Raw genomic sequence first — 12,667 nt, 5'->3', positions numbered from 1 at the left:
TCGCTTGTCCGGAAGTAGCTGATGTTTGTCGAGCGGCCTCCTGGGACCGGTGGGCATCTGCGGGCCTCCAAGGGAGCGCTGTACGGAACTCTGGCCCTGGAGCCCCCGGCCCGAGCCGCTCGAAGAGGGCCTCCGCTCAGGGAGCCTTCTCCGGAAGGAGGCTGGCCACTGTCCGGGAGAGATCACGGGACCGCGACAATCCAGGAAAAGCAGATTAGCCATGGGGCGGGACGCAGAAGTCCTGGGGGATTCAGGGTCAAGGCGTCTGAACGTTAGGAAATCCTACCCCCTTCTAGAATATTTCAGAAACAGATTGGCGGGGGGGCGGGGGGGCGGGGGGGCGTCGGCGCGGGGGGGGGGGGGGGGGCATAACCATGAGGAAAGGAAACCGTCTCTCAGGAGAAAAAGGCACACTCCCTTACCCCCACGGCTCGCTCTGTCCGTTTGCCCAAAAGCCGCCCAAACACTCCAGCCCCAATGCTCTTCTCTCTGCTGCTGAGGGAAACCCCCCCCCATGGCTCATGGCCCGCCTGCCTCTCAGCCCCTTTGGTTTGCTCCTCAGACCTTACTTACCCCGTAGTTATGCCCTGATCCCCAAGCCCCAGCCTAGACTCCTCTCGTCTCAGTCCCCACGCTTGTTCCAGGTCTTCTAGGCAGAGACCCTCTCCATCCCTGACTCCAAGGGGTGTCCCTCTCCCGTATCAGCTCTTTTCCGGTCACTTCTCCCACGTTTGTATTCCAGTCTCTCCTAGTGCTTCTATGTGCCCCTGCCCCCCCAACCCCCAGGCTCTCCAGTTCGATCTCACTCCACCACCTGCCCTTCCCTCTCACAGCTGAGGTTCTGGGCCGTGATGATGGCGATGCTGCCCAACACCACCCCTGCCCCCATGATGTCGGAAGGCGCCACGGTCTCATAGAGCACGTAATACTGCAGCATCAGGGCCACCACCACCTCGGAGTGCAGGACGGCGCACACCAGGGCGGGGTGGGCCTTCGTGACTGCATAGCTCACACACACAAAGGAGACCAGGGCGAGGATCCCCACGGCCCCCACACAGCTCCAACTCAGAGGATCATTGGGAAGCACAGGGGTCTGCAGTACAAAGAGGCCTGGCACAGAGCCCACCAGCCCCACCAAGCCAAACAGGAAGGCCACTGTCGGTAGGCAAGAGGGGAAGTCCAGGGAGCGATAGACCAGGAGCCCCAGCGACAGTGCCAGGCCGCCCAGGAACGCGAGCACATAGCCCAGGGCAGTGTAGAGGCCCGTGGTCCCCTCCTGCAGTGTCCCTAGTCCAGGTCCCACAATGATGATTAGTCCCAGGGTGCTGCCCAACAGACCACACCAGTCGTAGCCGCTGAGCCCCTGACTCTCGAGGCAGAGGGCAAGGAGAGCAGAGCAGACGGTGGAAGAACCTTTGCGGACCGTGGCCGCGTTGCCGGCAGGCACCACCTGAACTGCACTGTAGGCGCATCCGATGCTGAGGACATTGAGCAGGGCATGGAGGCAGGCCCGGCCCCGGACATCGGGAGGTCCCAACAGTGGGTCACCACGCAGCTTCAGTAGTAGGGCAATGGGAAGGTGGAAGAGACACCGACAGAGGAGCAGCTCCAGCGAGGGTAAGTGGGAAGACTGGTAAGCCATACGGGAGAAGGGGCCCACAAAGCCAGCCGGCAGGCCCCCACCCAGCAGGGCCACGAGCAGGCCCTTGGTGGCATCGGAAGGCCGGCAGCGCTGGTGCGAGGGGAGGCTGGGCGGAGTGGAGGGCGGCGATGGCTGAGTGAAGTCAGGCAGGTTGAAGTAGGGGTGACTGCCAGCCTGTGAGGGAGAAAGGAGCCGGGGCATTAGGGCAGCCGCGGGGCCAGGGGCCCCGGGGTGGGGCGAATGCCAGGCTGGGGTCTGGGACCTCGCGGGACAGTAACGGGGGGGGGGGGGGGGGGGGGGGAGGGGCGGGCGGTTTTGCTGCGGAGAACCCTCGGGAGCTTAGAAAGGGCCTGAAACGGGACGAGGGGGGTACAGTCTGGGCCTTGGGCCTCTAAAGCAGGAAGCAGGGGGTGAGCGGTCTTGGCGCATCATGTTTCTCGGAGTGAGCTGTTCTGTGAAGAAAAAGAGGACCCAGGGGTGCCCTGTTGGTTTGGGGAAGGGGAGGTAGCCTCAGATGCTGGGCGTCTGTGTGATGTCACAGGTTCCAGGGACATCTGGGTACACCATTGTGATTTTCATTTGTGGGTGTCTCCAAGACAGCTGGGAAAGTTGTAGGGGAAGAGACAAAAGGGAGCGGCCAGGAGCTACAGGGAAGGGGGCTATGCCTCCCTGACCCCCATACTCACCATCTTTCCTTGGACTTCCTCTCTACTCCTGGCTCAGGGGGCCTGGGCCCTTCAGAGCTCCAGCCCTTGTGACCTGGTTGGAGTGGGAGTGGGGTTCTTCCCTGGAACCTTCCTGAGGTGGGGGTGGGAGGTTCTTCCCTGGAACCTTCCTGAGGTGGGGGTGGGCCTAGTTTCTCATTGTTTCCAACCCGGCTGGCTCTTTATGTCTGTCTCTCTGGCTCCAAAGTTTGTCTCATTTCTCTCTTCTTTTTCTCTCTCTCTCTCTTTTTTTTTTCTTTCTGAGTAGCTCTGTGATGAGACTTCTTTCGCTTTATATTACTTTGTTTATGTATGTCTCACCTTGTTTCAGAAAGGTTTTGTGGGAAGGAGCTCTGAGGGGCTGACGGCTGTGTCTCCTGAGTTCTGAATTTTTGAACGCCAGGGAGGAGTCTCTGGGACTGTCCCTCTGGAGTTTCAGGAATGTGTGTTTCTTCTGTGTGCTTCCACCTGGTGTTTTGTTGGTGGTGTCCCAGGAGGTGCACACCAAGGCGGCTGCATTTATGCACAAGTATACAGATGTGGATATTTCTGCCGGTGGGGACAAAATACCAAGCTGCGTGTTCATCTGCACCGGTAGTCATTTCTGTAGGGCTGGGGCCTTGCCTGGCCCGCAGCCCGGTGGGGGGCCCTGCGCATTTCTGGGGAGGGGGGGCGGGCATGTGCGTGTGTCCAGGGCTGCCCCCGTGAGCGTGCTGAGCCTGGGTCTGCGGGTCCCGCTGGGCCGGATTGTGAGCCTGCCATGTTGTGTGTCTGCGGAGAGGGTGTGCGTGCTCTGGGCGCTGTGCCCCGCCGAGTGAAGGGCGTGCAGGGGGCGGGGGGCGTCCCTTGCCCGGGACTGGGTGGTCGTGCGGGCCTGCGGGGGTGCCGCGGCCAGGCCCGCGCCCGCTCGGTGTCCACCCGCCCGGCGGCCCGGCGCTGCGCCTTTCCGGTCCCGGGATCGGTCCGGGCCGAGGCCGTCGGGCGCGCTCGCCCCGGAGCCTGAGCGCGGAGCCCTGCGTCGGTGTCGGCTGCGCTGCGCCGGCCTCCTCTCGGCGGCGGCGGCGCTGGGGGGGTACTGTTTCCGGGGGTGGGGGTGGGGGTAGGACCGGGGCGGGGGGGAGCCGATGATGTCAGCGGCGGCGGCGGCGGCGGCGGCGGCGGGGCCGGGCCGGGGCCGGGCGCTGGGGGGGGCCGGGGCCGGAGCCGGAGCCGGAGCCGGAGCTGGAGGCGGGCGAAACCGGAGCGGCCGGGGGCGGCCACGGGGATGAGCCGGGCCTGGCGGACGCGGCGCCATCGCAGTCAGGTGGGCCCCGGGGCGAACCGGGCAGGGCCAGGGCGGACCGGAGCCAACAGCCGGGCCCCCTCCCCGCTGCCCGGCGCCGCGGGGGCCCGAGCCGCGCCCCGCGCCGCGACCGCTCCCCTCTGGGGTTGACCTGGGGGCTTAGGGGTCGGGGGCTGAGCCTGGCCCCGCCTCCAGGCGCGCGCGGCGCTGGGGGGCGACTAAGGGGGCCCCGGTGCGGCGTCCGGCCCGGCGGCGGCCTGGGGGCGCGATCGCCCGGGGCCAGGGAGGGGGGCTGCGCTCCCTCCCCTCCCGAAGGGTTAATTCTGCAGGCCCGGTGCCCCCCTCCCCCCCGTGGGGCAGGTTGGGGGTGGGGTGGGGCGGGTGTGAGCCCGGGCCGGCGCTGCAAGCTGCTGGGAGGGCGATGGCGTAGGAGCCAGGCAGAGAGGGGGAGGGGTGGGCCGCCCAGCGCCCCGGAGTTGGGGTGTGCGGGGTGCGCAGGGCGAGCGGGGGCCCCGGAGCCGCCGTGCCGTCGGGGCAAGGTTGTGGCTGTGAGTCCCGGAGATTGTGTGTCTCCTGCTGTGTTGTGGGTCAAGGTAAACCTCTCTTGGGCACCACCGTTTGCTCGTCCGGCAGCCAGGGGTCCGGGTAGGGCCCTCCCTGAGCCACGGGGCCAGAGAGCCTGATGGAGGGGTGTCCAGTGATGTGGGGCAGAATTACAAGAGGTGGCCCTGTGGCTTTGGGTGACAGGTCCGCATTGGAAAGCAGGGCACAATCCATGCAGAGTTTGTCAGATGTGTGGTTTTATGTATGTTTGATGCAGGCATGTGTTTTCTTGCACATATGAACTATTTATGAACTGTTGTTTTCTGCATAGCTGGCGTGGTTGGTGTATGTGCTGTGGAGGGCACGAGCGTGCCGTGGGGATGTGCCCGTCCGGAGGGGGCTGTTGTGTACCTTTGGGTCGGAAAGTGTCACGTCCGGGTCCCCTTTCTGTGCCCTGCCGAGGTGTGGCCTGGTGTTGGCGAGGATGGCCCGCCAGCTGGCTTTGTGGGTCTGTGTGTTGAGTGAGTTCCACAGGGGGGAGCAGGTCTAGAACTCAGGTCTGGAGGGTCTGTGGCAAGTGAGAACCCCCCAGGGTGTGTCCCCAGGTACTTGTGGGGCCCAGGGCACTGCCGTGAGAGGGGCTGGGGACGGGGATGGGGGGGGGCGAGATGGACAGGTTGTGTTTATGGGATTGTGCGCAGCCGGGCGAGGGCAAGGTTGTGTGTCTGTAACATTCTCTCTGGTATTCTTTTGTGACGTTGTTTGTGGGCGCCTGTCCGTGCCGTGGGGCTGGGAGGCGAGCTGGTCAGAAAACACTTGTGGGGAGGGAGGTGGCGTGACAAGGGCAATGTGGGCCTCAGCCTCGAGAGATCAGCCTCTGGCCGTGTGTGCGTGCTTGCCTTCTGCGAGTCTGAGCGGCGGCCGTGCGGGGCTGCTGGGGGGGTATGTTCTGAAGAAGGCAGGGAGATAAATATGGGGCAGAGCAAGGGCAGCAGGCGGGAGGCCTGGGTGTTGTCGGGGTGGCCTGGCACGTCTTTGTGCGGGGTCTCAGTGCTTGCCCCTCACGGCCCGCCCCGCGTGTCAGGGTCACCGGGAGGAGAGGCCTGGCGGCCGCAGGGAAACTAATCCTGCCCAGGCAGGGCGGCTTCTTGGCCATGTTTATGTAAAGGCCGGGTGTGACTCTGGTCACTGACATGGAGAAGAGAAACACGAAGTTTTCAGTCCCCTCCTCCGGCTTCGCTCTCTTCTCTGCCCCCCTCCCAGTACCTCTGCTTTCCCTGCTCTTCTGTGACGCACGCTCGCGGCCCTGCTTCTGCTGCTGCGGAAGGGTCTGGGAATGGAATTCGCTCACTAGGCAGATTGCTCAGAACAGGTTTTCCTCACCTTTGTGTCTGTGTGTGTGTGTGTGTGTGTGTGTGTGTGTGTGTGTGTGAGAGCGCGCACGCGCTGCGCCTGGCCTGGCTGCGGAGGGGGGGGGGTGGCTAGGAGGGCACTGTGGCCTGCCCTCCGGTGTGATGGGAGTGGGGGCCGCCGGCCTCTGTGTGAGGCCCACACAACAGGTGCATTATGGCCTGCTGGAGGGGAGGGAGGCCTGGACTGGAACTGAGGGCTCCTGGCCCTGCCGCTTCCTCCCTGGCACTGGCCCTGAGTGGAGCCTCCATTCCTCATCTGCAAAATGGGGCTAGATCCTTGCCCTGCCTGTCTTCCAACAAGGACATAAATGGCACATGGAAGATGTACCTGGAAGGTAGCTCCAGTCTGGGGGCTCTGCCTGTGCCCGCCCCTGCGGAGCCCCTCATCGGGGCCTGGCCAGTAACAATAGCAGCAAACTCTTACTGTGCACGTATAGTGTACCAGACGCTGTTCTCCGTGCTTTTATATATGCTCGTTCATTTACTCTTTGCAACACCCCGTGGAAGGAGGTGTTCGAATGATCTTCCTTTTTCCAACGAGACAGCTGAGGCCCAGAGAAGTAAGTCATTTGCCCAAAGCCACTTTGCTGATAAGAGGGAAAGCTCTAGATCCTGTGCTCTTACAGGCCGTTCTCTGCTGCCTTTCTGAACGAAGCTTTCTGCGGGCCTCTCTGTGCACGCCCCCCCCACACCTCTCCCCCGTTTCTGCAGAACCTAGCACCTGTACCAGTCCATCTCAGAAGACCAGCGTGCTTTGACAATGACGCAGGGAGTCCCAGCCTAGGCAGTGAGGACCTACAATTGGGTGCTGGGTGCTGGCCGCGGGGGTACCCAGTGTTGATGAGCCAGGCACAGGAGAGATTGTCCTTGGCCTTTGGGTAGGGGAGGGCCAAGAGGGAGGTGGCACTTGAGTTACATTTTGGAGGGCTTTGGGCAAGAGGTTGGGAGAGACTGTGTCTCTGGCGGGAGAGATGGCACAGGCAAAGACAGGGGGGCCAGGGGGCCGGCGGGGGCACGCTGAGGTGGGAGAGCCCCCTGGGTGCCTGAAGGCAGTCTAATGCAAGGCAGGATTGGAAAGGAAGATTGGAACCGGACCCTTGGATGGATGGCTGAGCCATCTGAATTTTATTCCCGAGTGAGCGGGGGCCAGTGAAGCTTTCCGAGCCCAGGACCAATGCAGCCTGAGCCGGCTGGGGACAGGGCCCCTCAAGGAGAGGGGGACAAGGACACCGGGAGGTAGGCCTGGAGGGAAGGGAATAACCCTGGGCCAGGCAAGTGTTAACAAGGGCCTGAGCTAGTTCGGGGGCCAGAGGCGGGTTGAAGGGAAGCATTCCGGAGCCATTCCCAAGCCGGGCCGCAGATCCGACCCTGCCTGGTGAGGGCTGGACGCGGGGCGCGAAGGAGAGGGCGGCGTCAGATGGGACACAGTTAGGGCTTAGCACGTGAGACCTCATGTGGTGATTTCTGTGACCCACTGGCCGCCCACAGGCCCCTTCAGGGCAGGATTCCGAGGTCTGGCAGAGGGGAAAGATTTTGCATCTGGGTTCACACGAGCCCGGTTCTGCATTTTAACTCTGGTGCTCACATGCCGAGTGACCTTGAGCAGGTAAATCCCTCTCCGGGTCTCAGTTTTCACATCTGTAAAATGGGGATGATACAAATTCCAGCCTTGGGTGGCTGTTCGGAGGGAATCATGCGGTGAGACAATCCACGCAAAACCCTGGGAGTGTATCAGGCAAAGCATGAGTGTGCCGGCCATGGTCACGTCATCCTCCTCATGCCCAGCTGCTGGCCGGCTCAGTCCACCACTGAGGCTGGCTTCCTTCCTGAGGGCGGACAGACCCCGGGACGACTTTTTGAAGGAGGCAGATCCATTCACTCCCCAAAATATTTTGGAACTCTCTCATTATGTACCGACCGGCACCGGTCTAAGCAATGGTGATAGCCGTGAGCAAAGCAGTGAACACCGCCCCCCCCCCGGAGCTGACGTTCTAGAGAGCCATGAACAGTGTGTGGTGCTGAGTGCCAGGGAGGAAGACAGGGAGAGGGCTAGGAAGTGTAGGGAGGAGGGGGCGGCCAGGAAGGCCTCCAGGAGAAGGGGACCTGAGGCCAGGCTTCAAGGAGGTGGGGTGGCAAGGCGTGGGACTGTCTGAGGAAGACCATTTCGGGCAGAGGGAACAGTAGGAGGTGCTCGGAGCCGCCCCTCGGTCACACCTCTCAGATCACGTAGCCAGTCAAGAGTGGGGAAACCACGAAAACAAATAAAAAACTACAAACCACAGAGCCACCAAACTGCCCTGAAGCCTGATTTCTGCCTCCTCTTCTCTACCACTGCCCCCCAGTACTTTTTGGGACTGAGTTCTGAGATAATAATAAGAGCGATAGCGTTTATGGAGCACTTACCAAGTACCAAGTACTCTACTCGGTACTGCCACGTCACGAGCTCGTTTAATCTCTACAGACAAGCCTCTGAAGGGGGAACGACTCATTATCCCCACCTTACAGACAAAGAGCCTGAGATACAGAGAGGTTAGGGAACTCGCCCAGGGTCACATAACTCCTGTGTTTCTCCTGTAAAACCCTGTAGGGTAGTCGCCCCTGATGGGCAGTTGAACTCCGGGGAGCTGGGTCCAAACCCCGGCTTGGTTAGCAGCGAGCCAGGGGGGCGGATCGCCCCACCACTGCATCCTCTCCTCTTTCAGGTGAGGAGTTTCGCGCATTGAAAGCCTCAGTTTACTCATCTGTACAGTGGGATTGATGAGAGACCCCGCTGTGGCTGTCTGGGGGTCCTTTTGAGTGTTGGCATGGGATGAGGCAGATAAGAGCTTAGCACTGTGCTCGTCCCACGGACCAGTTCTCGGGTGCCAGCAGGATGTCCTGCAATTCAACTCGATTCTGACACTATCCCTGTGGAGATACAGTCGGATCCCGCAGATTAAGGACTCAGTCCCATGAGACTGCCCGCTTCAGATGCCAGCCACAAGTCCGGGCCTCCCATACTTCTGGCCGGCCAGCTATACATCGGGGTTTCCCATGACCCCCTCTTCAGCTTCGAAAATATGCTAGAGAATTTGCTAGCATGGCCCGGTAGAACTGAAGTTGGTGCTTACTTAGGTTTAGTGGTTTATTGCCTAATAAAGGATATGCTAATTCAGGTGGATAGCCTGGAAAGGTCCTGAGCGCAGGCCCTTCTATCTGCACCAGTTGGGGTACGCCGCCCTCTTGGCAGGTGAATGTGTTCACTGACCCAGAAGCTCTGTGAACCCCATAGTGTAGAGATTTTTATGGAGGCTTCATCACGTAGGCATGATCAATTATTAACTCAATCTCCGGCCCCTCTCCCCTCCATGGAGGATGGGGGTGAGCTGAAAGCCCCGAGCTGCTGCTTCTTTTTTTTTTTTTTTAAAGATTTTATTTATTTGAGAGAGAGAGAATGAGAGATAGAGAGCACGAGAGGGAAGAGGGTCAGAGGGAGAAGCAGACTCCCCGCTGAGCGGGGAGCCCGATGCGGGACTCGATCCCGGGACTCCAGGATTATGACCCGAGCCGAAGGCAGTCGCTTAACCAACTGACCCACCCACGCGCCCAAAGCCCCGAGCTTCTAAAGATTTTATTTATTTATTTATTTATTTATTTGGGAGCCAGAGAGCACAAGTGGGGGCAGGGGGAGAAGCAGAGGCAGAGGGAGAAGCAGACTCCCCGCTGAGCAGGGAGCCCGATGTGGGACCCGATCCCAGGACCCCGGGATCATGACCTGAGCCGAAGGCAGACGCCCAACCATCTGAGCCACCCATGTGCCCTCACCCAGTCTTTCTATTTAAAATGGGAAGCTGGGGCTCCTGGCCAGCTCCGTCTGTGGAGCATGCGACCCTTGACCTCAGGGTTGTGAGTTCGAGCCCCACATTGGGTGTAGAGATTCCTTAAAAATAAAATCTCTATGACAGGGAAACTAAGAAACTAAGTTGCTCCCTTTAGGCTAGTGATGAGGAGCGGAGGAGGTCATGCAAGTGAAGTGCTGGCTCTCAGCGGGGCCCAGCGGCCCAGGGACTATGATGGAAGGGGGGAGCTCTCTCCCTCCCTTCTCACTTTACCACCAGAACTGGACACCAGCCCACACGCGGGGCAGCTTCTGTAGGGGATGGGGGAGCTTCTGCAGGATTCCCGCCCCCCCTTCGATCCAGCATCTAGAGGGGTACCACCTGACCCAGTACTGGCGTGTGCCTCGCAGTTGGGGCTGTTAGAGCTGTTGAATAGCTCCCCTCTACCACCTTCCTCGTCCTCTGGGAGAGGAATCAGAGCAGTCTTTTTGGGAACATGACACGGGCTGTGGCAGGGAGGCCTTGCAGCCCAGATCGTATGACTAATAAAGGGGAAAAGAGCATGGTGTTTTGGTGGGGAGGGGGGGTTTGTGAGGAACTCCCGCTGCAGGGTACCTCAGAGGTTGCATGTGGCCCAGGGCGTGGGGAAAGAGAGCCTTCCTGGGTTTCCTGGAGGGTGGACAAGAGGGGCCTCAGCTCAGCAGGTCTGCTCGGTGAACAGGCCCCCTGTTATTCCCAGCTGTGTGCAACTGTATGGCTCTGGAACCCAGATCTTCCGTTGATAACTGACTGGGACCCCAGAGTCCTGACTGTGCCCACCATGGGGGAAGTAGCTGTGAGGGGCTTTCTGTGCAGTGACCGCCACAGCTCAAATTGGGGTCGCCTGGTATTCCTTTCGGATGGGCCTTCCAGCAAGAGCTGAGGTCAGGGGTTGCATTTCCCTTCCCCCCTTTTAAGCCAAAGTCCCAAAGCCACCTGCGTTCAGAGTAAGGAGTGGGACCCAAGCTGCTTCATGCTGGGTCTGACAGCCTTAAAGGTGCCCTCCAGCGACTGGAGCAAGCAGGCATGTGTGTATGTATCAGTCTGAGGTCTTTGGTGGTCACTGGGCACCAGAAACCTGCTCCAAGATTTAGGGGGCTGAGGTGTGGGTGTGGGTGTGTGTGTGTGTGTGCAGGTCCTCTGCTAAATTGACTGTCTAGCAGTGGAGCCCAATTAAAAAACTCTAGTAAATCTATTTTGATATGTAAAAGAGGCTATTATAATGAAAGACAACATGCAAATCTTTGATTTTCTTTGAGCCCTGAAGATTGGGCCAAAGGGACTTGAGAGTGATCCAAGAGGCTTCCCTGGACCTATGGGACTAAGCTACGCCGCCGTGTTGTGTGGAGGTGAATTGGGAGCATGCAAATTACCTCGTGCTGGTACTTCTCCGGGCCAGCAGCAGAACGGGGCTTTGCAAAGAAGTGTGTGCCCTCCCTAGCTCCAGCTGGATGCAGCTAACCGAGAACCTGACAGGCCCCGGGGAGGGGGTCAGGGTCTGCAGAGCAGCCCGGGTGCCGCCCCCACCTCCTGGGGTCCTTTCCGGGCCAGCTCCCTTCCTGAGGACGCGGTCTGTTTCTCCCCAGAAGGAAGAGGCCCCGCAGAAGGGACTCGTTGAGCCACCCCCGCTCTGCTCCATGTTGGCGGTGCCCTCAGGTGAGACGGCTCGGGCGCCCGAAGCCGGTGGGGGGGGGAGGGGGGACGGGACACCGGACACGAGGCAGTTTTTTGAGGCCGGGGAGCCCTGCGAAGTGGTCAGCGGTCAGTAGTTGTCCTGGGGTCCTCCTCGTCCTCCGGGCAGGAGACAGGTGACCACTGCTGACGTCTCTGGTCTGCGGACTTGGGAGCCTTTGACCTTCGTCATGACCTGAGCCAGCCCTGGCCGCCTCCAGCCCCAGCGTTTGCCATCCTGGGGTTGGATGCTGGCCAGACGAGCGTGGCTAAGGTTAACCCTTGCCTTCTGTGGCCCGAAGTGTGTCAGTCTTTCTCCAGTCTCTGACCAACAGCCCCCCCCCCCCCGAACGCCCTCCCAACTCACCTCCCTGATGTCAGAGGCCCTGCCCCTCCGCCCAGCCTCTGACATCCCCCCCACCCACCCCCACTTCTCCCATCCAGGCTGGCGCCATGCCCCCCCCAGCAGAGGTGACGGACCCGTCCCATGCCCCCGCCGTCCTGCGCCAGCTCAATGAGCAGCGGCTCCGCGGCCTCTTCTGTGATGTCACTCTCATAGCTGGAGACACCAAGTTCCCTGCTCACCGCAGTGTCCTGGCTGCTTCCAGTCCCTTCTTCAGAGAGGCCCTGCTTGCTTCAGCTCCGCTGCCCCTCCCACCAGTTACTGGGGGCCCTGCCCCCAACCCCGCCGCCACCACAACTGCCTCCTCCTCTTCCTCCTCCTCCTCCTCTTCCTCCTCCTCCTCCTCTTCTTCCTCTTCCTCTTCTTCCTCTTCCTCCTCTTCCCCCCCTCCGGCCTCACCCCCCACTTCCTCCCCACCCCGGGTCCTGGAGCTGCCAGGGGTCCCGGCAGCTGCCTTCTCGGATGTCCTCAACTTCATCTACAGTGCCCGGCTTGCCCTACCCGGCGGCGGAGGGGACGGGGCAGCGGTGGCGGAGATCGGAGCTCTGGGGCGGCGTCTGGGCATCTCACGCCTGCAGGGCCTGGGGGAGGGAGGCGATGCCTGGGTACCTCCTGCGCCAGCCGCCATGGCCGCCTCGCAGCCCGCAGACGAGGGCTTCGGGCCTGGGCCGAGGCCCGCCGCGGAGTGGGAGGGCGACAGGGCTGAGGCCCAGGCCTCTGACTCGCAGGCCCCCCTGCCCCGGCGGCCGCTGCCCTGCCCGCGATGCGGGAAGAGCTTCATCCATCCCAAGCGGCTGCAGACCCACGAGGCACAGTGCCGACGGGGGGCCGGCACTCGGGGGTCTGCGGGGCTGGGCTCCGGGGGCTCGGGCCCCAGCGGGCCTGCGGGAGTGGACGCCTCCGCCCTGCCCGCGCCGGTGGGCTTCCGAGGCGGCCCCGAGCACGTGGTGAAGGTGGTGGGCGGCCATGTGCTGTACGTGTGCGCCGCCTGTGAGCGCTCCTACGTGACCCTGTCCAGCCTGAAGCGGCACAGCAACGTGCACTCCTGGCGGAGGAAGTACCCCTGCCGGTACTGTGAGAAGGTGTTCGCGCTGGCGGAGTACCGGACCAAGCACGAGGTGTGGCACACTGGGGAGCGCAGGTGAGTGGCCTG

At 61.6% G+C, this 12,667-nt stretch overlaps 2 protein-coding genes across 9 annotated transcripts in view; one reads left to right on the top strand and one right to left on the bottom strand.

Annotated features, from left to right (window-relative positions):
- Positions 1-802: 802 nt before the first annotated feature.
- On the bottom strand, positions 803-2,543 carry SLC35G6 (solute carrier family 35 member G6). The gene is made up of 2 exons (XM_025863872.2): positions 2,329-2,543; positions 803-1,816 (listed from the first exon to the last, which is right to left on the bottom strand). The coding sequence occupies exons 1-2, from the start codon at positions 2,329-2,331 to the stop codon at positions 803-805; spliced, it is 1,017 nt and encodes a 338-aa protein (XP_025719657.1). The 5' UTR covers positions 2,332-2,543.
- Positions 1,480-12,667, top strand: part of ZBTB4 (zinc finger and BTB domain containing 4) — a 16,453-nt gene continuing 5,265 nt past the window's right edge. The window contains exons 1-5 of one of the 8 annotated variants that reach the window (XM_073881636.1): positions 3,503-3,649; positions 8,171-8,285; positions 10,708-10,789; positions 11,027-11,096; positions 11,556-12,655. In XM_073881636.1, the coding sequence (XP_073737737.1) occupies positions 11,565-12,655 (1,091 nt within the window). In that variant the 5' untranslated portion in view covers positions 3,503-3,649; positions 8,171-8,285; positions 10,708-10,789; positions 11,027-11,096; positions 11,556-11,564. Of the gene's footprint in view, positions 1,618-3,502; positions 3,650-3,873; positions 4,222-5,645; positions 6,820-8,170; positions 8,286-10,699; positions 10,790-11,026; positions 11,097-11,555; positions 12,656-12,667 lie in introns of those variants that run through there. The other 7 variants (XM_073881635.1, XM_073881637.1, XM_025863869.2 and 4 more) reach the window with 7 other exon arrangements.

The sequence above is a fragment of the Callorhinus ursinus genome, unplaced genomic scaffold (assembly GCF_003265705.2).
Source record: "Callorhinus ursinus isolate GAN/ISIS: 27379988/994484 unplaced genomic scaffold, GSC_fseal_2.0 scaffold43, whole genome shotgun sequence".
Classification (NCBI taxonomy): domain Eukaryota; kingdom Metazoa; phylum Chordata; class Mammalia; order Carnivora; family Otariidae; genus Callorhinus; species Callorhinus ursinus.
This window is presented reverse-complemented; position numbering and strand designations above follow the sequence as displayed.